The sequence below is a fragment of the Dendrobates tinctorius genome, unplaced genomic scaffold (assembly GCF_039654945.1).
Source record: "Dendrobates tinctorius isolate UK_male_01 unplaced genomic scaffold, ASM3965494v1 ptg000114l, whole genome shotgun sequence".
Lineage (NCBI taxonomy): Eukaryota > Metazoa > Chordata > Amphibia > Anura > Dendrobatidae > Dendrobates > Dendrobates tinctorius.
Window position 1 is genome coordinate 24221049 of NW_027361782.1, and position 25530 is coordinate 24246578.

The window sequence follows — 25530 nt, forward strand, 5'->3', positions numbered from 1 at the left end:
TATAACCCCCAACATTACCGACCCATGGACCTGATACAATATACTATGCACAGAGAACTACAACCCCCAACATGGACCTGATGCAATACACTATACACAGAGTACTACAACCCTCAACATTACCGACCCATGGACCTGATATAATACACTATGCACAGAGCACTACAACCCCCAATATAGACATGATGCAATACACTATACACAGAGCACTACAACCCCCAACATTACCGACCCATGGACCTCATACAATACACTACACACAGAACACTACAACCCCCAACATTGACGACCCATGAACCTGATGCAATACACTATACACAGAACACTACAACCCCCAACATTACTGACCCATAGACCTGATGCAATACACTATACACAGAACACTACAACCTCCAACATTACCGACCCATGGACCTGATGCAATACAGTATACACAGAGCACAAAAACCCCCAACATTGCCGACCCATGAACCTGATGCAATACACTATACACAGTACACCGCAACCTCCAACATTACCGACCCATGAACCTGATACAATACACTATACACAGGGCACTACAACCCTCAACAATACCGATCCATGGACCTGATGCAATACACTATACAAAGAGCACTACAACCCCCCATCATTACTGACCCATGGACCTGATACAGTTCACTATGCACAGAGCACTACAACCTCCAACATTACTGACCCATAGACCTGATGCAATACACTATACACAGAGCACTACAACCTCCAACATTACCGACCCATAGACCTGATGCAATACACTATACACAGAACACTGCAACCTCCAACATTACCGATCCATGGACCTGATGCAATACACTATACAAAGAGCACTACAACCCCCCATCATTACTGACCCATGGACCTGATACAGTTCACTATGCACAGAGCACTACAACCTCCATCATTACTGACCCATGGACCTGATACAATTCACTATGCACAGAGCACTACAACCTCCAACATTACCGACCCATAGACCTGATGCAATACACTATACACAGAACACTGCAACCTCCAACATTACCGACCCATGGACCTGATGCACTATACACAGAGCACTAAAACCCCCAAATTACCAACCCATGGACCTGATGCAATACACTATACACAGAACACTATAGCCCCCAACATTGCCGACCCATGAACCTGATACAACACACTATACACAGAGCACTACAACCCTCAACATTACCGACCAATGGACCTGATGCAATACAGTATACACAGAGCACAACAACCCTCAACATTACCAACCAATGGACCTGATGCAATACAGTATACACAGAGCACTACAATCTCCAACATTACCGACCCATGGACCTGATACAATTCACTATGCACAGAGCACTACAACCTCCAACATTACCGACCCATGGACCTGATACAATTCACTATGCACAGAGCACTACAACCTCCAACATTACCGACCCATGGACCTGATACAATTCACTATACACAGAACACTAAAACCCCCAACATTACCGACCCATGGAACTGATGCAATACACTATACACAGAACACTACAGCCCCCAACATTGCCGACCCATGAACCTGATACAATACACTATACACAGAGCAGTACAACCCCCAACATTACCGACCCATGGACCTGATACAATACACTATACAAAGAACACTACAACCCCCAACATTACCGACCACTCAACATAAGCACAGTCTATTTTCCCTTTCACTCTGCTGTCTCCTCTCAGGTTAAGACAGTGTGACTCCCATCATCCTCATCAGTAGTGCGCCATAATCCTCTATGAGAATCTTCCCCAGATCACAGCTTGTTGATTTGCTGCTGCTTACCAGGGCACAGAGCAGGTCCACGGCTTCCAGAATCAGCTCCTGGTGCCCGATGCGGGTGACGCCCAGCTCCTCCAGCTCCTGGTGGGTGATGTGCAGTAGTTGTTCTCCGTTGATCTTTTCCCTCTCAAAGTTTTTGATGTATTGCTGCAAACAATCATCCAATCCTGCAAAGAGCAAAAGTGCAACATTAAAGAACGAGATCAGGGATCACTCTCATCATCTGCGTGTAGGCACAAGCCAGACACTGCAACCATGACAGCTGCTCAATGTAATGTGTCACCAGCCAGCTATGGAGGACCACCAAAGACCTATGTGCAGACCTCCCAACTTTTGAAGAACAGAAAGAGGGCTAAATCATGCAGTGTGGCCAATTTTGGCTATGTCCCTGGCCACATCCAATCCATGCCCAGGTCAGTGTTACCTGGAGGCTGGATGGGGGGCCACGATTCTCTAACCTTCCGACGTCCCCAACATGGCTTTTTATCACCCAGGGCCAGAGCATCTAAAGGCGCTGCTGAGCTCTGAGGTTTTGGTGCATTTTTTTCTCTTTAGGCTTCTTCTAAAAAGACGCATTAAAAAAAACGCTGTTGCATTTTTAAGCTCAGAATCAAAGCTTTTCTGTATTAGTAAAAAAGCATTAAAAACTCTGCCTCATATCTGCCCCCAAACCGCATAAAATAAGCGAGAAAACACATAAAAGAAATGCAGCAAACACACAAAAAATCAGATGAGATTGGTATTGCATTGTGTGCTTCGGACACCTGCAGAAAAAAAAAGCAACAGACAGAACGCAGAATTTATGCTATGTGTGAACACGGCCTCAGAATTACAATTTTATTACATTTTTTTATAGGTTTAATAGAGAAATATCAATCATGCTGTTTTTTAAAATGGAATTTTCCAATTTCCATAAATAAACTGATCGCTGTGTTGTGCGGGTCGTAACGATTACAGGGACACAAATATGTCCGAGTTATTTGCTGATTTGTGATGTTTATTATTGAAAAAAAATAAAGCATTAAAATGACATTTTTTTTTCATTATCAAATGTTTTTTATTATTATTTTTTAGTAATTTTATAGGATGGAAAAAATCATTTACGGTATTTTCCTTTTAGAATAAAAATACATACACACTGTACAATGTATCTCAGTCTCAGTATAATCTGCCTATAGAATTAGAGCCTGCAGTACAGATCAAGTACACAAAATTTTACATCATCAGAGTTTGTGGCTCAGTAGCTTAGGCTCCTGCCTGTAATGTTGAGTTTGTGAGTTTAACACCTGGCGAGACTCTCAAAAATAGAGAAAATTAAGTTTTTGTATTTGCTGCTAGTCAATGATCATGGCCAGGGGAGGCATGCTGAACCACCCTTGCTTTAGGCTGTGTGCCCACGTTGCGTTTTTTTAAGCGTTTTTGAAGCATTTGTGCCAGATCAGACGCCTCAGAAACGCTTAAAATAAGCTTCACATTCAATTTAATTCATTTTTGGCTTTTTGTGCCAATGCATGCGTTTTTTCCGCTCAGAAAACACTTAGCGGCTAAAAACGCAGCAAGCTCATTATTTTCCGCATAGGTCCGCGTTTTTAGATATTTCCAAGCTTACCAGAAACCACGCGGAAAAAAACGCATCATAAATGCGTGGTTTTTGTGCAAAAATCGCGCAAAAAACTCACGGAAATAAAACGAGTGGTTTCTGGGATGGAGTCCGGTTTTCTGAGCATTTAAAAACGCTAACGTGGGCACATAGCCTTAATCTTTTTGTCACAATCAGCCCCTTATCATCTGGACAATTGACCAATGATTAACGGAGGAGGCTGCGACTGTTTCCACTTAGGCCGGTTATTAGGAAACTAACAGTAACAGTATATGGTATATACATCTCCAATTCCCACATATGGAATTTGTGTATATATCCCCGATATAGTCACTGCTAGCTCCACAATAACTGAAGACCTGTTTGCTGCCACCTCCAGTCGTTTTTATACAGGCTGACTGGATGCCTGGTTTTGGTGGCGTATGACTTCGGGGTACGGTTTACAGAACAAAAAGAACCGAACTATTAAATTGTATATTTAATCCAGAACGATAGGCAGTGTTTATAAAAATATACCAAATATTTTACAAAGGTGACAAAACAATACAGCATATATAATTACATAAAATAAACCAGATTATCTAATAAACGTACTATGCTGACCACAGAGATGGCTTAGCAAAGGAGAGCGCTATGATGGAAGACATCCAGTGATGGGATCGTGCATACACTGGTAAGTATCTCTCTACATGAACACAGAACATAATTTGTCTTGACCTTTTATCAGCACCTGATTTCTTACTTACTTCAGGATTTTATGAAATACCCAACATTAACAATATTTTCCCTCCTGATGATCACAGAAGTTCGAGATCGCTGCCATATTTTTTATGAGGATTTTACTATTTTCATTACCCAGAGAACAAACATGACATGTCTGTTGTCAGTGATCTGGCCACTATTTATTTGGGGCTTATAGGCAGGTGTCACAGTTATGAAAAAAATATGCATATTCTTCCCCTACTAATCCTGAAGTTGGAAATGTATGTCCCATCAGTACTGGATCCATACAAATCCCAATATTTATAACTTTCATCATAGCAGCTTTATCCTGGAGAGAGCCCCCTGCCCCTACTCTAATACAACAAACGCCAAACTTCATCACTAAAGGTATCCTGTCTTAATTACCTGTCCATACCAGGGAGTTTAAGCTTCAAAATAAATTTAATTAGAATTGCCATTTCCTAGTTATATGCAATTTCCTACTTCCCTATGTCTATTGTGCAATTCTACATAAATCCTACCAGAAATCTGTGTAAGAGGAGGAGGGAGGGGGTGAATGCCCCCTTACTATTGGCTTTAGGGATCTTAATATTTTCTATGACACTGGTTATTATTTTTACTACTTTTATAAGAGCAAAAAAATGTTTTTTATTACCCTCAGTATACAGGGACCATAGAAATACATTGTTATATATATATGCAACATATATCTATGGACTTGTATAACCTGCTTCTGGATTCACTGCCTGCAATAGAGGTCAAGATTACCTAATTCTCCTATCTACATCATTATAAGCTGTGGCTCATTGGTAGAGCTGCAGCTTGCGAACATGGAGACCCAAGCGCAGGAGAAGAAGCAATGAAAAAAAAAATCATTTAATTTATGCACTGGACAGAAAGAAGTGGCCCCACCCTCCGAGGAGGCGCTATGGAGCGATGAAGACGTTGGAGAGAGGTGAGTATCAGAAGCAGGGACAAAGGCTCTGATGTGCCTTGATGTGACGGGACACGGGACTGAACCTTCAAATTGGAACAGTCATGCTGAATCTGAGATGGTTGGGAGCTATGTCTATGGGGATACCATGTACAGGATGTCAGGTGATGTCATCACCCTCACCATAGTGATGTCACCATCCTCAGCGTAGTGATGTCACCGTCCTTAGCATTACTGTATTGATATCATCAACCTTTTCGTAGTGATATCACCACACTCACCATAGTGATGTCTCCACCCTCGCTGTAGTGGTGTCACTGTCTTCTGCATAGTGATGTCACTGTCCTCACTGTAGTGATGTCACCACCTTTACCGTAGTGATGCCACCTCCTTCTGCATAGTGATGTCACCATCCTCACTGTAGTGATGTCACCACCTTCACCGTAGTGACGTCACCACTCCCTCTGTAGTGATGTCACCATCTTCACCGTAGTGATGTCACCACCTTCACCATAGTTATGTCACCACTCTCTCTGTAGTGATGTCACCACCTTAACCATAGTGATGTCACCGCCCGAACTGTAGTGATGTCACCACCTTCACTGTAGTTATGTCACCACTCACTCTGTAGTGATGTCACCACCTTCACCGTAGCGATGTCACTGCCCTCACCGTAGTGATGTCACCGCCCTCACCGTAGTGATGTCAGCGCCCTCACCGTAGTGATATCAGCGCCCTCACTGTAGTGATGTCACCATCCTCACTGTAGTGATGTCACCACCCTCACTGTAGTGATGTCACCACCCTCACTGTAGTAATGTCACAGCCCTCACTGTACTGATGTCACAGCCCTTTCTGTAGTGATGTCATAGCCATTCTGTAGTGATGTCACATCCTTTTCTGCAGTGATGTCACAGCCATTTCTGTAGTGATGTCACAGCCCTTTCTGTAGTGATGTCACAGCCCTCTCCGTACTGATGTCACAGCCATCTCCATAGTGATGTCACCGCCCTCTCCATAGTGATGTCACCGCCCTCTCCATAGTGATGTCACAGCCCTCTCCGTAGTGATGTCACCGCCCTCTCCGTAGTGATGTCACCGCCCTCTCCGTACTGATGTCACAGCCCTCTCCGTAGTGATGTCACCGCCCTCTCCGTACTGATGTCACCACCCTCTCCGTAGTGATGTCACCGCCCTCTCCGTAGTGATGTCACCGCCCTCTCCATAGTGATGTCACCGCCCTCTCCGTACTGATGTCACAGCCCTCTCCGTAGTGATGTCACCGCCCTCTCCGTAGTGATGTCACCGCCCTCTCCGTAGTGATGTCACCGCCCTCTCCGTACTGATGTCACAGCCCTCTCCGTAGTGATGTCACAGCCCTCTCCGTAGTGATGTCACCGCCCTCTCCGTACTGATGTCACCGCCCTCTCCGTAGTGATGTCACCGCCCTCTCCGTAGTGATGTCACAGCCTTAGTGTTAAGTCAAGGTAACACAAAATATCTGTCAGTTCTGCTGTGATGCGGTGAATAATGAGAGTACTGGTTGTGTCACTCTGCGGACTGCTATCATGTGTGGAGCACTCAGCCGGCTGTTTAATGGCTCGTTCCTCTGAGCTCCCCGAGCAACGTTCTCAGGAAATGTACCTAATGACGCAGACAGGACGGCGAGTGACAACAACGGGAAAAACTGACGGCTGTTGCATACCAGAAACCACGAGGTGTATCGAGGAAGACTATGCACAAGACGGTCAGCACCAGCATATACCATAGTGCTGGACATACCATGGACCGCTGCAGACAGCATAGGGTGTAATAGTCTGCAGGATATATCACTATGTATCTGTCAGGAGGTGGAGGAGCGATGTTCTGCAGATCTGTAGAGAGGATGGGGGTATAATAATCTGCAGGATAATGTATATCACTATATATTTGTCAGGAGGTGGAGGAGCGATGTTCTGCATATCTGTAGAGAGGATGGGGTGTAATAATAATAATAATAAATTTTATTTCTATAGCGCCGACATATTCCGCAGCACTTTACATTTCAGAGGGGATTTGTACAGACAATAGACATTACAGCATAACAATAATCACATAGATCATAACAGATACCAAGAGGAATGAGGGCCCTGCTCGCAAGCTTACAATCTATGAGGAAAAAAGGGAGACACGAAAGGTGGGTGGTAACAGTTGCCCTGATTGTATGGACCAGCCATAATGTTAAGTGTGTAACAGTACAGACACAGAGGGCTAATGGATGCATAAAGCATGTGGGAGCATGATGCGGGGAACCTAGTTATGGTAAAAACTTTTGGCTGTGCCACATAGAGATAGATTAGGTTAATGTGTTGAGGCGGTAGGCCAGTCTGAATAAATGAGTTTTCAGGGCACGCTTAAAATTGTGGGGATTGGGGACTAATCGTATTGACCTGGGAAGTGCATTCCAAAGAATTGGCGCAGCACGTGTATAGTCTTGGAGACGGGAGTGGGAGGTTCTGATTATTGAGGATGCTAACCTCAGGTCATCAGCAGAACGGAGGGCACGGGTAGGGTGGTATACTGAAACAAGGGAGGAGATGTAGGGTGGTGCTGAGCCATGAAGAGCTTTGTGGGTGAGGGTAATAAGTTTGTACTGGATTCTGGAGTGGATGGGTAGCCAGTGTAATGACTGGCACAAGGTAGAGGCATCGGTGTAACGATTGGCGAGGAATATGATCCTGGCAGCCGCATTCAAGACAGATTGGAGAGGGGAGAGTCTGGTAAGAGGGAGACCGATTAGAAGAGAGTTACAATAGTCGAGACGAGAATGAATAAGAGAAACAGTAAGAGTTTTTGCAGAGTCAAAAGTAAGAAAAGGTCGAATTCTAGAAATGTTTTTGAGGTGCAGATAACAAGAGCGAGCCAGTGATCGTATGTGGGGGACAAAGGAAAGCTCAGAGTCACGTATGACCCCAAGACATCGGGCATGTTGCTGGGGAGTAATAGTGGAACCACACACGGAAATGGCAATGTTGGGTATAGGTACATTAGTAGCAGGAGGAAACACAAGGAGTTCAGTCTTTGACAAGTTTAGTTTCAGATATAGTGAGGACATGATGTTAGACACAGCGTTTAGACAATCGCCGGTGTTTTCTAAAAAGGCTGGCGTGATGTCAGGAGAAGAAGCGTATAATTGGGTGTCGTCAGCATAGAGATGGTACTGGAAACCAAATCTACTGATTGTTTTACCAATAGGGGCAGTATACAAGGAGAAGAGGAGGGGGCCTAGCACTGATCCTTGGGGGACCCCAACAGTAAGGGGAAGATGAGAGGAGGAGGAGCCAGCAAAAGATACAGTAAAGAAGCGGTTAGAGAGATACAAGGAGAACCAGGAGAGAACGGTGTCCTTGAGGCCAATGGAACGGAGCATAGTGAGGAGGAGCTGATGATCCACCGTGTCGAATGCTGCAGAGAGATCCAAGAGAATTAGCATGGAGTAGTGACCATTAGATTTAGCTGTTGGTAGATCATTAGAGACTTTAGTGAGGGCAGTTTCAGTAGAGTGTAAAGAGCGGAAACCGGATTGGAGAGTGTTGAGAAGAGAGTTATCAAAGAGATAGCGGATAAGACGGGAGTGGACCAGGCTTTCCAGGAGTTTAGAGATGAATGGAAGATTAGAGACAGGTCTATAGTTAGCGGCACAGTTTTGGTCGAGGGATGTTTTTTTAAGTAGTGGATGTATGATGGCATGCTTAAATGAGGAGGGAAAGATACCATAAGAGAGAGAGGTTAAATATTTTAGTTAGGTGAGGGGTGACAGAAGGGGAAAGGGGCTGGAGTAGATGTGATGGAAATGGGTCACTGGTGCAAGTGGTTGGGCGAGAAGATGCAAGGAGCCTGCTTACTTCTTCTTCTGTGACTGGTTCAAAATCAGAGAGTGAGCTAGATGCAGTGGGGGAGGGAGAACAGTGCATGGTATGAGGGGATTGGGAGATAATTTCCTGTCAGATCTGGTCAATTTTTTTCTTTGAAGTAATTGGCCAGATCGTCAGCTCGGAACTCTGTGGTTGGGGCCTGCACTCTTGGGTTGAGTAGAGAATGAAAAGTGTCAAAGAGACGTTTCGGGTTATTAGACAGTGAGGTGATGAGGGTGTTGAAATAGGTTTGTTTTGAGAGGTGAAGGGCAGTGTTGTATGTTCGAAGCATAAACTTATAATGGATGAAATCTTCGTGTAGATTGGATTTTCTCCACAGACGTTCGGCGCACCTGGAGCACCGCTGCAGGAAACGTGTTTGCAGGGTGTGCCAGGGTTGTCGCTGTCTTTTTCGTGTTGTTCTATGTATAGGAGGTGCAAATTCATCCAGGGCACTTTGAAGTGTTTCATTGTAATGCTTCAATGCAGGATAATAATCTACAGGATACTGTATATCACTATGTATCTGTCAGGAGGTGGAGGAGCGATGTTCTGCAGATCTGTAGAGAGGATGGGGTGTAATAATCTACAGGATACTGTATATCACTATGTATCTGTCAGGAGGTGGAGGAGCGATGCTCTGCTGATCTGTAAAGAGGATGGGGTGTAATAATATCCTGAATACTGTATATCACTATGTATCTGTCAGGAGGTGGAGGAGCGATGTTCTGCAGATCTGTAGAAAGGATGGGGTGTAATAATCTACAGGATACTGTATATCACTATGTATCTGTCAGGAGGTAGAGGAGCGATGCTCTGCTGATCTGTAAAGAGGATGGGGTGTAATAATCTACAGGATACTGTATATGGGGTGTAATAATCAGCAGGATATATCACTATGTATCTGTCAGGAGGTGGAGGAGCGATGTTCTGCAGATCTGTAGAAAGGATGGGGTGTAATAATCTACAGGATACTGTATATCACTATGTATCTGTCAGGAGGTGGAGGAGCGATGCTCTGCTGATCTGTAAAAAGGATGGGGTGTAATAATATACAGGATACTGTATATCACTATGTATCAGTCAGGAGGTGGAGGAGCGATGTTCTGCAGATCTGTAGAGAGGATAGGGAGGTAATGATCTACAGGATACTGTATATGGGGTGTAATAATCAGCAGGATATATTACTATGTATCTGTCAGGAGGTGGAGGAGCAATGCTCTGCAGATCTGTAGAGAGGATAGGGAGGTAATGATCTACAGGATACTGTATATGGGGTGTAATAATCAGCAGGATATATTACTATGTATCTGTCAGGAGGTAGAGGAGCGATGTTCTGCAGATCTGTAGAGAGGATAGGGAGGTAATGATCTACAGGATACTGTATATGGGGTGTAATAATCAGCAGGATATATTACTATGTATCTGTCAGGAGGTGGAGGAGCAATGCTCTGCAGATCTGTAGAGTTGGCTCTCTGAACAATGCTAAAAATAAGCCCAACTCCCTCAGGTCGTGTTCAGCTGCATACTAAAGGAAGAGCAGTGAGGAGCGGGGGTACATACTTATATCTGACAGTCATTTAGGAATTTACTTGTTAAAAATGAATCTTACAATTAAATATAAACTATTCAGTACTGATCAGAAAAAAGCAGCAAAACCTCCATACACAGAGCTCAGTGCTGACAACCCTCCTGCCTGCCCTGTGTGGGAGGTTGTCAGCCCGCGCCCCCTGGTGGTGACATCACTGATATGATGTAATGACACAAGGATTTTTCGGGGTCAGGGCGCGGCCCCCCCGTGTTCTGCTTTTCCAAGATGAACATGAAGGGAATTATAATTATTAGGTTCAGATTTGATGAAGATGATTCTGTGATTAATGAAAGTTCTTATCGTAATTCCACTTCTCCATCGCTCCTCGTGAGACGCTGACGAAATCAGAATCGTGATCCAGATAATGTCAACAGGATACTCCAGATCACTTCTGTGTGAAGAGGCGGCGGAGGGGGCTCCAAAACATAAACCCAAATTTCATCACTTAACTCTATACACGCCATCTGCTCCCGATACACTCACAGCGTGCAGCCCGCGCTCCGTAAAGAAAGGAGAAAGGTACAGAACATGGCGCTGTGGAAACAAAGCTGCACAGTAACAATATCAAAAACAAGAGTTAATGGTTTATATCTATCAATTAGGAAAATGCAAAGTGAACGAAGAAAAGAGAAAAGTAAATCCCATCAGTATCTGGTGAGAGCCCGCCAAATCCATCATCAGTATCTGGTGACTGCCCATCACCTCCATCATCAGTATCTGGTGATTGCCAATCACCTCCGTCACAAGTATCTGGTGACTGCCCATCACCTCCATCATCAGAATCTGGTGATCGCCCATCACCTCCGTCATCAGTATTTGGTGATTGCCCGTAACCTCCGTCATCATTATCTGGTAATCGCCCATCACCTCCGTCATCAGTATCTGGTGATCGCCGTCACCTCTGTCACAAGTATCTTGTGACTGCTCGTTGCCTCCATCATTAGCATCTGCTAGCTGCCCGTCGCCTCAGTCATCAGTATCTGGTGATTGCCTGTCACCTCCATCATCAGCATGTGCTGGCAGCAAGTCGCCTCCGTCATCAGTATCTGGTGACCGACCGTCACTTTCCTCATCATTATCTGATCACCTCCGTCATCAGTATCTGGTGACTGCCTGCCACCTCCATCATCAGTATCTTGTGACTGCCCATCGCCTCCATCATCAATATCTGGTGGCCGCCTGTCAACTCCATCATCAGTATCTGGTGGCCACCTGTCGCCTCCATCATCAGTATTTGGTGGCTGCCCGTCGCCTCCATCATCAGTATACTCCAGATGGAGGCAATGGGCAGTCCTCAGATACTGATAGAGGTGGCTGGCGGTCACTAGATACTGATGATGGAGGTGACAGGCGGTCACTAGATACTGATGGTGGAGGCGATAGGCAGCCACAGACACTGATGATGAAGGTGACGGTCGGTCCATAGATACTGATGATAGAAGTGACTGGAGGTCACCAGATACTGATGATGGAGGTGAACGGCGGTCACCAGACCCTGATGATGGAGGTGAAGGGTGGTCACCAGACACTGATGATGGAGGCGATGGGCAGTCAACAGATACTGATGATGGAGGCGATAGGCGGCCAAAGATATTGATTATGGAGGTGACAGTCAGTCCATAGAAACTAATGATGGAGGTGATGGGCGGTCACCAGATACTGATAATGGAGCTGAAGGGCGGTCACCAGATACTGATAATGGAGCTGAAGGGCGGTCACCAGATACTGATAATGGAGCTGAAGGGTGGTCACCAGATACTGATGATTGAGGCGATGGACAGTCACCAGATACTGATGATAGAGGTGACGGTCAGTCCATAGATACTAATGATGGAGGTGATGGGCGGTCACCAGATACTGATAATGGAGGTGAAGGGCGGTCACCAGATACTGATGATGGAGGCGATGGGCGGTCACCAGATACTGATGATGGAAGCAATGGGCGGTCACCAGATACTGATGATGGAAGCAACGGGTGGTCACCAGATACTGATGATGGAGGCAACGGGTGGTCACCAGATACTGATGATGGAGGCAATGGGCGGTCACCAGATACTGATGATTGAGGTGACGGGCGGTCACCAGATACTGATGATGGAAGCAACGGGCGGTCACCAGATACTGATGATGGAGGTGACGGGCGGTCACCAGATACTGATGATGGAAGCAACGGGCGGTCACCAGATACTGATGATGGAGGCAATGGGCGGTCACCAGATACTGATGATGGAGGCGTCGGGTGGCCACCAGATACTGATGATGGAGGCGTCGGGTGGCCACCAGATACTGATGATGGAGGCGTCGGGTGGTCACCAGATACGGATGATGGAGGTGATGAACAGTCACCAAATACTGATGGGATTTACATTTCTCTTTTCTTTGTTCACTTTGCATTCTGTTAAATGATAAGATAATGTATTATAACTTGCATTTTTTACGTTTTCTGACGTTGCAGCATGTGTTCCCCCCTGCCTAACACTTTTGCACAGTGCTGTTATACGAGGGTTGGTTATGCCTCGGTTCCTCTTTTTCGTTTCTATTAAACATTTACATTCTGGGGTCTTTGCTACTTTCAGATTGATACAGAGGCGGTGTCCACGTTCTCGTGATTCCTGTGATCGCCGCAGCGGAACACGTGAAGGTCATGTGATTTGTCACTGTCACTCGGGTGCGGGGACTGATTATCACGCCGGCTTGCGCTGGTTCCCATTCTGTACAGTACAATGCCCCTGAATGCTCCATCTATCATGTGGCAGCAGCATCTCCATCATCCTCCATCCTGGACCATGGAGAATGCGCAGTGACATCAGCAAACTGATTTATGAGCCGCTGAGAGCGGCAGACACATCAGAACCTGCAAGTCCTCAGCAAATACACAAAACGCTGATTTTCCGGGAAATCAGTCATTTGTACACATCTGGCTTCTGTGGATGGAGAATATCACTCTATAGGGACAGTGGAGGACCCCCGCTCCCACAGCGCCTGTACGGCCCCTCGTGCCCCCCTGAGATCACTGTCACTCTGTGGTTGTTACTTTGTAGCATTTGATACTTTGATATCACTGACACAGACTTTCTTTCTGACTCCTTTCCTTATGTGATTGTTCTCTCCGGCAATATAAAGTGATTCTGGCTCTGCAGCGCCCCCGATCACAAGGGGGAGGGACCACCCATCTGACACCAATGCTATGTCTGTGGGAATGTGGTTGTCAGAATTGGATTATATTATGTCTACGGCAATGTGACCTTTGTGATGTGTATGGGACCCCAGGATGCAGTGTGAGCCAAGGGTCACGACACCGGACCCTGGTGATAGGATCACGAATACCCCTTAGAAATACAAACTCTTCTGCTCAGAAGTAAGAAATGATTTTACTTCTGTCTTCAAATTAAAGAACAGAAAGAACGAGGATCCTTGGAATTGAGCATGAAATGGATTATCTGCTTACAAAGATTTCATGGCTGCGGACACCACCGCCGAGCACGCAGGTTACACAAGCGCCGGCAGCGGCACTAATGCAATTACATTAAGTCCACGGGATGCAGAAAAGATTGAGATGGGAATCACTGTCCTTGGCCCGGGCTAATACAAAAAGGGGCGCTACAGAGACGAGGAGCCCAAAAAATGAACCAGAAGGGGCCCCAATCTGGATTTACTTCAGGCTTGACTTCACAACCTGGAAGCAGCCAATGCTTGTCTTCCTCCAGTCTTATGTAGCATAGCACAAAATTTAGGTTGTGGCCCCTGTCCGTTGTTATGGTCAGACATAATCAAACCCCAATGGGAACAGCTGGGGTGCGACACTACCTGATATGCTACACTATGACAAGTACTTACAGTGGGTACGGAAAGTATTCAGACCCCTTTAAATTTTTCACTCTATGTTTCATTACAGCCATCTGGTAAATTCAAAAAAGTTCCTTTTTTTTCTCATTAATGTACACTCCGCAACCCATCTTGAAAAAAAAAACAGAAATGTAGAAATTTTTGCAAATTTATTAAAAAAGAAAAACTGAAACATCACATGGTCATAAGTATTCAGACCCTTTGCTCAGACACTCATATGTAAGTCACATGCTGTCCATTTCCTCGTAATCCTCCTTGAGATGGTTCTACTCCTTCATTGGAGTCCAGCTGCTTTTAATTAAACTGATAGGACTTGATTTGTAAAGGCACACACCTGTCTATATAAGACCTCACAGATCACAGTGCATATCAGACCAAAAGAGAATCATGAGGTCAAAGGAACTGGCCAAGGAGCTCAGAGACAGAATTGTGGCAAGGCACACATATGGCCAAGGTTACAAAAGAATTTCTACAGTACTCAAGGTTCCTAAGAGCACAGTGGCCGCCATAATCCTTAAATGGAAGAACTTTGGGACCTCCAGAAGTCTTTCTAGACCTGGCTGTCCAGCCAAACTGAGCAATCGTGGGAGAAGAGACTTGGTGAGAGAGGTAAAGAAGAACCCCAAGATCACTGTGGCTGAGCTCCACAGATGCAGTAGGGAGATGGCAGAAAGTTCCACAATGTCAACTATCACTGCAGCCCTCCACCAGTCAGGCCTTTATGGCAGAGTGGCCCGACAGAAGCCTCTCCTCAGTGCAAGAGATATGAAAGCCCGCATAGATTTTGCTAGAAAACACATGAAGGACTCCCATACTATGAGAAATAAGATTCTCTGGTCTGATGAGACGAAGGTAGAACTTTTTGGTGATAATTCTAAGCGGTATGTATGGAGAAAACCAGCCACTGCTCATCACCTGCCCAATACAATCCCAACAATGAAACATGGTGGTGGCAGCATCATGCTATGGGGGGTGTTTTCAGCTGCAGGGACAGGACGACTGGTTGCAATTGAAGGAAACATGAATGCGGCCAAGTACAAAGGATTGGCTTCAGAACACAACTCTGTGACCATTCTTGACTGGCCCAGCCAGGGCCCTGACCTAAACTCAATTGAGCATCTCTGGAGAGACCTGAAAATGGCTGTCCACAAATGTTCACCATCCGACCTGATGGAACTGGAGAGGATCTGCAAGGAAGAATGGCCAAGGATCCCCAAATCCAGGTGTGAAAAACTTGTTGCATCATTCCCAAGAAAACTCATGGCTGTACTACCTCAAAAGGGTGCTTCTACTTAATACTGAGAAAAATGTCTGACTACTTATGACTATGTGATATTTCTTTTTTAATAAATTTGCAAAAATTTCTACATTTCTGTTTTTTTTAGTCAAGATGGGGTGCAGAGTGTACATTAATGAAAAAAAAAATTACTTTTTGGAATTTACCAAATGACTGTAATGAAACAAAGAGTGACAAATGTAAAGGGGTCTGAATACTTCCGTACCCACTGTATATAACAATCTCCTAATACAAAGTTACTAATGAAAGATCACAGTCTGATAAAGACAGTCCCTGCTCATAAGCTCCTTCCCCGATGATTAAGGCTAGCTACAACAGCTTCTTTACAGGCGCAGACACGACCTGCCGGAGCTCATACATCTCTCATTAGCTGTCTGACATAAGAGACGGTAATTGGGGCTCGGACATTGTACACTATTTTTTACACTCCTCCTAAGTAAAGACAAATCTGAAGACAGATACAGTATTTTACCTATCACAAAAAAAAGGAAACTCTCACTCTCCCACAGCAGTGCTGGGCTCCTTAATATGATGTCATAGCCTAGCTCTGTGCTCTAAGCCAGTCAGAGTCCTGCTGAGTGCTGACCCTTCTGCTTACGGAGAGTGCAGTGACAGAGGAAGGTGAAGACTGCAGCTGCACACCCCTCCTCCCTGCAGTTTAGTGCTGCATTCTGGTTTCTTTGGTGAAAGCACAAGGGTGATAACAATTACAGTGTTCTGCATTTGCGATAAATCTGCTGCAAGGTGATAAAATGAAATGGTACCATAATATCAGAGTAGTTCTCCCTCCCCAGAGGACACAGACCAGGACTGTAGAACACAAGAGTGCTCTCCATTACCAGTACACCAGAATCCCCGGCTGCTGTAATTACAGAGGCCCCTTTATATTCCAGGAGCCATAATCTGCTGTGAACATGGAAAGGGACCAGGTGCTGGAGTGAGAAGAGAAGGCTCCCACTCCACTCAGACAGTCTGGAGTGCAGGATGTCTAATGAGACTACCGGTTGCAATTCCTTCGGTATGACAGAGATTTATAAAGTCCAGTTTATCCAAAGCTTCCTGGTGCATGAATAAAATGTCAGCTCTTCAGTTAGGGCGAGATCATTTTGCTCTTTAAATGGAATTTGTCAGCAGGTTTTTGCAATTATGCAGGGGCAGAGGCTCTGATTCCAGGGATGTGTCACTTATTGGGTTGTGTGCTATAGTTTCAATACAATCAGTATTTTATCAGCAGGACATTATCACTGCATGACTAGTTGTCACATGCTAAGTAGTCCAGTCTGTGTAACCCCGCCCCCTTCAGTGATTGGCAGCTTTTTTCCCCATACAGGATGTGCACAAAAGCTGCCAATTAGTGGTGTAGGCGGGGTTATACACAGCTCAGCATTTCAAGCACTGTTACATCAACAGCAGAGAAAACAAGGATTCTATCAAAACTACAGCAAGCAGTCCAGTAAGTGACACATTGCTGGAATCAGGGTATCTATCCCTACGTCATGCTGCTCAGATTACAAAGCAAAAACCTAAGAACAGATTCCCTTTAAGTACAAATTTTTCTCGAGGTTAGTGGAAAGTTAAAGGAAGTAATGGCCCCGACTATAAATCATGAAGAGGCATCCATAGGAGGAGAAAGTCACCTCTTCTATAGATGGGACTCTCCTCCCCCACTCCTCTATCCCATTATCAGATATTGAGGGATAATTGCCAGTGATATCTTATCCCTCTAAAGAACGTCCTTCTATCCCCTAATTATCACAATTAACCCCATTTGTGATGACCTCGATCACAATGAAGGAAGCGAATCTACACTCCTCATCTCTAGTCACCGAGATAACAGAGAATTTTATCTTTTCATCTTGTCTCTACAGGAAGATTCTAACAATATCCATGATATAAACATGGGTTGCGGCAGTGCCAATGCCTGCACATTAATAGCGCCTCCTACCTGTCTGAGGTGTGGTTGTAAGACAGTTGCCAGCAGGAGCCACTTCCCTCTGCACTATCTGCAGCAGGAGCCTCCACCTCTGTAATGCCTGCAGCAGGAGCCACTTCTCTCTGGACTGTCTGCAGCAGGAGCCTCCCCCGCTGTACTGCCTGCAGCAGAAGCCACTTCCCTCTGCACTATCTGCAGCAGGAGCCTCCACCTCTGTAATGCCTGGAGCAGGAGCCACTTCCCTCTGGACTGTTTGCAGCAGGAGCCTCCCCTTTGAACTGTCTGCAGCGGGAGCCTCTCCCCTCTGCACTGCCTGCAGACAGAGCCTTTCCCCTCTGCACTGTCTGCAGCAGGAACCTCCCTTCTCTGCACTGTTTGCAGCAGGAGCCTCTCCCCTCTGCACTCTCTCTCTGCAGCAGGAGTCTCTCCCTTCTGCACTGTCTGCAGCAGGAACCTCCCCCTCTTCACTCTTTGCAGCAGGAGCCTCTCCCCTCTGCGCTGTCTCTGAAGCTGAAGTCTCTCCCCTCTGCACTTTCTGCAGCAGGAACCTCTCCTCTGCACTGTCTCTGCAGCAGGAGTCTCTCCCTTCTGCACTGTCTGCAGAAGGAACCTCCCCCTCTGCACTGTCTGCAGCAGGAGCCTCCCCCCTCAGCCCTTTCTACAGTTGGACAAAAGTTCTCTAAGCCCCACCCACTTCCTAAAAGACATAAACTGCCCACCAACCAGAGATGGTGCTTCCCAGCAGGGAATTATCCCCTTTGGTCCCTACAGGGCATCTTGTATTGTACTCACGCCAGGTAAGAGGAGAAATAAATCTGTCACTAAAACCCAAAAGGCACCAATCCCCATCCTTCCGCACACAATGTCTGCATTGCGCCACTGTGAAGTTGCCATATTTTCCTGTAAAGAAGAAGCAGAGACCCTCTGCTCGGCTCCATTGCCTTTTATCTTCACTATCACTAAAGGCCTAAGAGACTTTTCCGTCTGTTTCTTAGCAACAGATTCCCACAGAAAGACGACGCGGACTTTAAAGCTGATTAAAAAAAAATCCCATAAGGAAGCAGTCTATAAAAATCTCAATAAAGAGATCAGAGGCTGTCCCTTTAAATGCAGGCAGCAGAGACAGCGACAGAGTGCAGACGCACAGCGTGAACTTACACAAGAGCAACCGTAAATGTTCACTCACTTACTGACATTAACAAACCATCCGCTGTAATGAGAATGAAGCTTCACCGGAGGGATCGAGGGAGAAAACACATTACTACAGATAGTCCAACAAGCAGCCATTATTATATGGTGGAGCCTACAGGGGGTGTCCGCAATGGAAACCTCTACTGCATAGTCTGAGCAAGTGTAGATAGGATCAGGACATTACCTTACTGATCCTGAGTTACATCCTGTATTATACTCCAGAGCTGCACTCACTATACTGCTGGTGCAGTCACTGTGTACATACATTACATTACTGATCCTGAGTTACATCCTGTATTATACCCCAGAGCTGCACTCACTATTCTGCTGGTGCAGTCAGTGTGTACATACATTACTGATCCTGAGTTACATCCTGTATTATACTCCAGAGCTGCACTCACTATTCTGCTGGTGGAGTCACTGTGTACATACATTACATTACTGATCCTAAGTCATATCCAGCATTATACTCCAGAGCTGCACTCACTATTCTGCTGGTGCAGTCACTGTGTACATACATTACCTTACTTATTTTATGTTATTGTTTCTTTTTTATCATATTGTTTATTATTTCAGTGATTTATTGTTCACTTTGTATCCAGTATCGCATCTTTCCTGTTCTAGTCTTTTCCTCACCTCAGACATGTTACTCCCCTGACACTGATACACAATTGGTAATGTTTCATATGGTGGCGAGATCTTTGGCCACACATTTACTAAGGAGTGTTACAGTATATTATGGTGTACAATTTCCCAGAACATTGCAGCCTGGCAAGTGTAAAGGGGGTTTTATACATAGTGATATCGCTAGCAATATCACTATAACGTTACCGATTTGGTGACGCAGCAGTGATATCGCTATGTGTGATACTTACCTCCGACCGGCTCCCCCGCTGTCTGTCGCTGATCGCGCGAGATCATGCAGCTCCATTTCTTGTCGGGCTCTTCCTGCTGGGCTTCCTGCTGGCGGCGACGAGCGACGCGTGGACGCGGGCGGGAGGATGTCAGCATCGCCGCGTCTGAAAGGTAAGTAACGACCGCTGCTGCGTCGCTACATCGCTGTGAGATCTGCCTGTGTGGCAGCTCACTAGCGACCATTTAGCGATGCACCAGCAATCCTGACTGGGTCGTATCGTGGTCGGGATCGCTGGTGCATCGCTAAATGTAAAGGGGCCTTTAGTCAGTAAGCCTGAAGGGCAGGACTATTAAATGTTATAAAGATGTATCTGCTGAGACCTAACATTTCACAGGAAAGGCCAGACCCATCCATTCCTCACTCCTCATATTGATGCAATGTAACTTGCATAAGAAGAGGATCAGGTGCTGGTCGGCAAGGTGCGGATATAATGGGCTCACACGACGCTGCTGCTATCAGTCTTGTTTACTCGTCCTGCTCAGTGCTGAGGATTGATAACTGTGTCCACCCTGCACTGCACATGGGTGATGCATTGTAACTCAGGTCTGGATTGAGCTCAGAGAGGATTGTGCAGATTACAATTGTGAAAAATATGATCAATCAGCCGTGAGAATGTCTCCAGTTGTAACCAAAGCAGAGCTTCAATTCACTGACAACCAGAAGAAATTCTGGAAATCATGCGGAACTGAAACACAATGAACCCGATTCACTATTTTTGTGCCTTTTTTCTGTCCAGTTTTGGTGTTTTAAATTTGAGCCTTATTCTTCCTTTAATTTTCTCTTTTTTTTTTAAGTCTATTCTATATTTGCCCCTCTGTTTTATTTTGTTTTTGCTCACCATTGTGCCAATATTTGGGGTTTAACAGATATTTTCACTGAGGCCTCTTTTGTGACTTTTGAAAAAGTCACAATATGATTTGTGCAAAAATATTCCAGTCCTCCCCTCTTGTGATTTTGTGTACTCCTGAAATCTGTGCTCACATTTTGTGTCATTTTAGCATAAAATGCTTCTTTTTGTGCTAAATCATTACAAAATAGGATAAGTTAAAACATAGAATGTTTGATTTTACGTGACATTCAAGGCCCACCCACGCCGATTTGAAGAATTTGGTGAAACAATACACAAATGAATATCACAAGACAGAAACAGAAAAGTGAATTTTATAAAAAAGGGACGCAAATTAAGTCTCAGGCCCATTGTCTTTTTGAAAACACAGAGTGTATGAAAAGTAATTATCATTTACATTATTTTTTTTAGCTATTTTTAGGGGTTGCCAGAGGTGTAACGATCACGGTCGCAGAGGATGCGACTGAGCCCGAGAGAGGGGCCCGCAAATGCCTATTTCAACTGTATCTGTGTACGTAAATTCAGGTAAAATGTTTTGGGGTACAGAGATCCGCCGGGTCCTTGCGCTGCAATACACACCACCAGCCAGTTATAAGTTGACAGCAGACATCGGCCTGCCAATGGTAGTGATATCATGCCGCACTGCGTGGGAGCGGAAAAGGTGAGAATGGTTTGTTCAGTGCTGGAGAAGAAAGGAAGGTGCCGAACATAGAGGACACTATACCAGAATGGGGACATTATACCAGGATGGTGGACATTATACCAGGATGGGGATATTATACCAGGATGGGTGACATTATAACAGAATGGGGGACATTATATTGGAATGGGGACATATATACCAGAATAGGAGACATTACATCAGGATAAGGGACATTATACCAGGATGGGGGACATTATACTAGGATGGGTGACATTAAACCAAGATTGGGATATTATACCAGAACGGGGGATATTATACCAGAATGGGTGACATTATAACAGAATGGGGGACATTATACCGGATTGGGGACATTATACCAAGATGAGGACTTTATACCAGAATGGGTAACATTATACCAGGATGGGGGACATTACACCAGGATGGGGGACATTATACCAGGATGGGGGGGACATTATACTAGGATGGGGGACATTATACCAGAATGAGGACTTTATACCAGGATGGGAACATTATACCAGAATGGGAACTTTGTAACAGGATGGGGGTCTTTATACCAGAATGAGGACATTATACCAGAATGGGGACACTGTACCAGGATGGGGGAAATTATACCAGAATGAGGACATCATACCAGAATGAGGACATTATACCAGAATGAGGACATTATACCAGGATGGGAGACATTATACCAGAATGAGGACATTATACCAGGATGGAAGACATTATACCAGGATGGGACACATTATACCAGGATGGGGGACATTATACCAGGATGGGGGACATTATACCAGGATGAGGGACATTACAACAGGATGGGGGACTTTGTAGCAGTATGAGGACTTATTCCAGGTTGGGTGACACTATTCCAGAATGGGGTACTTCATATCAGAATGAGGAACTTTATACCAGAATAGGAGACATTATACCAGAATAGGGACATTATACCAGGGGGGGGGACATTATACCAAATTGGGGCATTATACCAAAATGGTGACATTATTCGATGTTGGTAACACTACACCAGGACGGGGGACATTACACCAGGAAGGGGGCATCATATCAGAATGAGGAACATTATACCAGGATGGGGGGGAAAATGTTATAGCATGGGGCTCAAGCTGGTGGAGATTATTACAAAAAGGAGATAGGACTGGGGGACATTATTGAATGGGGGATGAAAACATGCTATGGAGGATGAAACAATGCTACAAGGGCCCATACATCTGACCAACAAGTAGGTTGGGGCCAGGTACAAAGTTTACACAGAGGACCATCAGACTCTAGTTACACCACTGGAGGCTGCTATGTCATTACAATCAGTTGGGGTCCAGGTCCTGAGACCTCCACCAATCTGTCTAAACTTTGCTCTGTACTGTGCAGGCAGAATGGGCTTTTAATTAACAGAGCCGTGATCACACTGCTCCCTCTCCCCTTTCTCAACAGGAAATCCCAGCACCAATGCACGATGGCTTATTTATATCCAATCTGCTGCATGTATCCGACTCCTCTTGTTATGACACCAAGTCAGTGACAATCCAGTGAGAACATACAATGGGTATGGAAAGTATTCAGACCCCTTTAAATTTTTCACTGCTTGTTTCATTGCAGACAGTTGATAAATTCAGAAAAAGTTCATTTTTTTCTCATTAATGTACACTCTGCACCCGATCTTGACTGGAAAAAACAGAAAAGTACAAATTTTTGCAAATGTATTAAAAAAGAAAACCTGAAATATCACATGGTCATAAGTACTCAAACCCTTTGCTCAGACACTCATATTTAAAGGTACTGTCATAATAAGCGATATCGCTAGCAATATCGCTATAACTTGTGATGTTATAGCGATATTGCTAGCGATATCGCTGTGTGTGATACTTACCTACAACCCGCTCCCCCGCTGGTTATCGCTGATCGCGCGAGAACGTCCTGGACTGTTTCTCGTTGTCAGCTTCCTGCTGGGCTTCCTGCTGTGACGACGAGCGACACGTGGACGCAGGCGGGAGGACGCAGGATCGCCTGGTGTGACAGGTAAGTAGCGACCCCCATCCCCAGCGATGTCGCTGGTGAGATCTGCCTGTGTGGCAGCTCACTAGCGACCACTTAGCGATGTACCAGCGATCCTGACCGCATCATATCGCTGGTCGGGATTGCTGGTGCATCGCTAAGTGTGACAGCACCTTTAGTCACATGCTGTCCATTTCCTTGTGATCCTCCTTGAGATGCTTCTACTCCTTCAATGGAGTCCAGCTGTGTTTAATGAAACTGATAGGACTTGATTTGTAAAGGCACAAACCTGTATGTATAAGACCTCACAGCTCACAGTGCATGTCAGACCAAATGAGAATCATGAGGTCAAAGGAACTGGCCAAGGAGCTCAGAGACAATTGTGGCAAGGCACAGATCAGCCAAGGTTACAAAAGAATTTTTGCAGTACTCAAGGTTCCTAAGAGCACAGTGGCCTCCATAATCCTTAAATGGAAGAAGTTTGGGACCTCCAGAAGACTTCCTACACCTGGCTGTCCAGCCAAACTGAGCAATCGTGGGAGAAGAGCCTTGGTAAGAGAGGTAAAGAAGAACCCCAAGATCACTGTGGCTGAAATCCACAGATGCAGTAGGGAGGTGGGAGAAAGTTCCACAAAGTCAACTATCATTGCAGCCCTCCACCAGTTGGGTCTTTATGGCAGAGTAGCCCGACAGAAGCCTCTACTCAGTGCAAGACATATGAAATCCTGCATAGAGTTTGCTAAAAAACACATGAAGGACTCCCAGACTATGAGAAATAAGATTCTCTGGTCTGATGAGACAAAGATAGAACTTTTTGGTGATAATTCTAAGTGGTATGTGTGGAGAAATCCAGGCTCTACTCATCCCCTGCCCAATACAATCCCAACAGTGAAACATGGTGGTGGCAGCATTATGCTATGGGGGTGTTTTTCAGCTGCAGGGACAGGAAGACTGGTTGCAATTGAAGGAAACATGAATGCTGCCAAGTACAGAGCTATCCTAAAATAACAAAGGATTGGCTTCAGAACAATTCTGTGACCATTCTTGACTGGCCCAGCCAGGGCCCTGACCTAAACCCAATTGAGCATCTCTGGAGAGACCTGAAAATGGCTGTCCACAAATGTTCACCATGGAATGGCAGAGGATCCCCAAATCCAGGTGTGAAAAACATATTGCATCTTTCCCAAGAAGACTCATAGCTGTGCTAGCTCAAAAGAGTGCTTCTACTCAATCCTGAGCAAAGGGTCTGAATACTTATGACCATGTGATATTTTAGTTTTTCTTTTTTAAAAAAGTTTGCAAAAATTTCTATATTTCTCTTTTTTTTAGTCAAGATGGGGTGCAGAGTGTACATTAATGAGAAAAAAACGAACTTTTTTAAATTTACCAAATGGCTGCAATGAAACAAAGAGTGAAAAATTTAAAGGGGTCTGAATACTTTCCATACCCACTGTATGTCAGGTATGGAGGGGAGGGGGATGTAGAATATCTGGCGTCTAAGCAGCTATAATTGTATGGGCCCCTTAAAGTTGCTAGTGCACCAGGAGCACAGAAAGCAGAGTAAGAAAACTTCACAGACGTGGAAATAGCAACAAACGGAAAGAACTGGAGCGGAACACAAGACGCGTCTCCATAATGAGAGTTTGCTGTAGATTTCAGGCTTTTTATAGTAAGAAATTTCTCTGACCTTTAAGAATCCGGTAATTGTTCCGGATCATCTGGGTTCTGCTTTATCACAAAACCATTTAACACAATTATGTGCGTAAAGCCTGGAGCTTGGGTGCTGGAGGTTCAATCATCGGCATTCACGCTCCCATCTATAAGAGTAAATAATGATTAAGATAATCACGGCTCAGAAAATCGCACGGTCCCCCTGTCATCATTCGCCGCTCAGCTGGAATATAAAGGAATCCGCAGCGAAAGTGCAGCTGGAAGAGGAATCGTCCTCCATAGCCCAGAGATAAAAAGAGATAGACAGACAGACAGACAGATAATAGATGATAGACAATAGATGATAGACAATAGATGATAGAGAGATAATAGATAGGCAGTTAATAGATAATAGATAGATAATAGATGATAGATAGATAGATAATATAGAAATGTATAGATAGATTTATAGGTAATAGATAGATAGATAACAGATAGATAATAGAAGATAGATGATAGATAGATTGATAGCTAGATAAATAAATAGATAATAGATAAATAGCTAGATAGATAATAGATAGATGATAGAGAAATAATAGATACATAATAGATA

The 25530-nt window shown here is 44.9% G+C and overlaps 1 protein-coding gene across 3 annotated transcripts in view; it reads right to left on the reverse strand.

Moving 5' to 3' along the window:
• LOC141101075 (connector enhancer of kinase suppressor of ras 2-like) overlaps positions 1-25530 on the reverse strand; it is a 527280-nt gene that overhangs the window by 273615 nt on the left and 228135 nt on the right. For all 3 annotated transcript variants that reach the window (XM_073589902.1, XM_073589901.1, XM_073589903.1), the window contains exon 2: positions 1832-1995. In XM_073589902.1, the coding sequence (XP_073446003.1) occupies positions 1832-1995 (164 nt within the window). The remainder of the gene's footprint in view (positions 1-1831; positions 1996-25530) is intronic.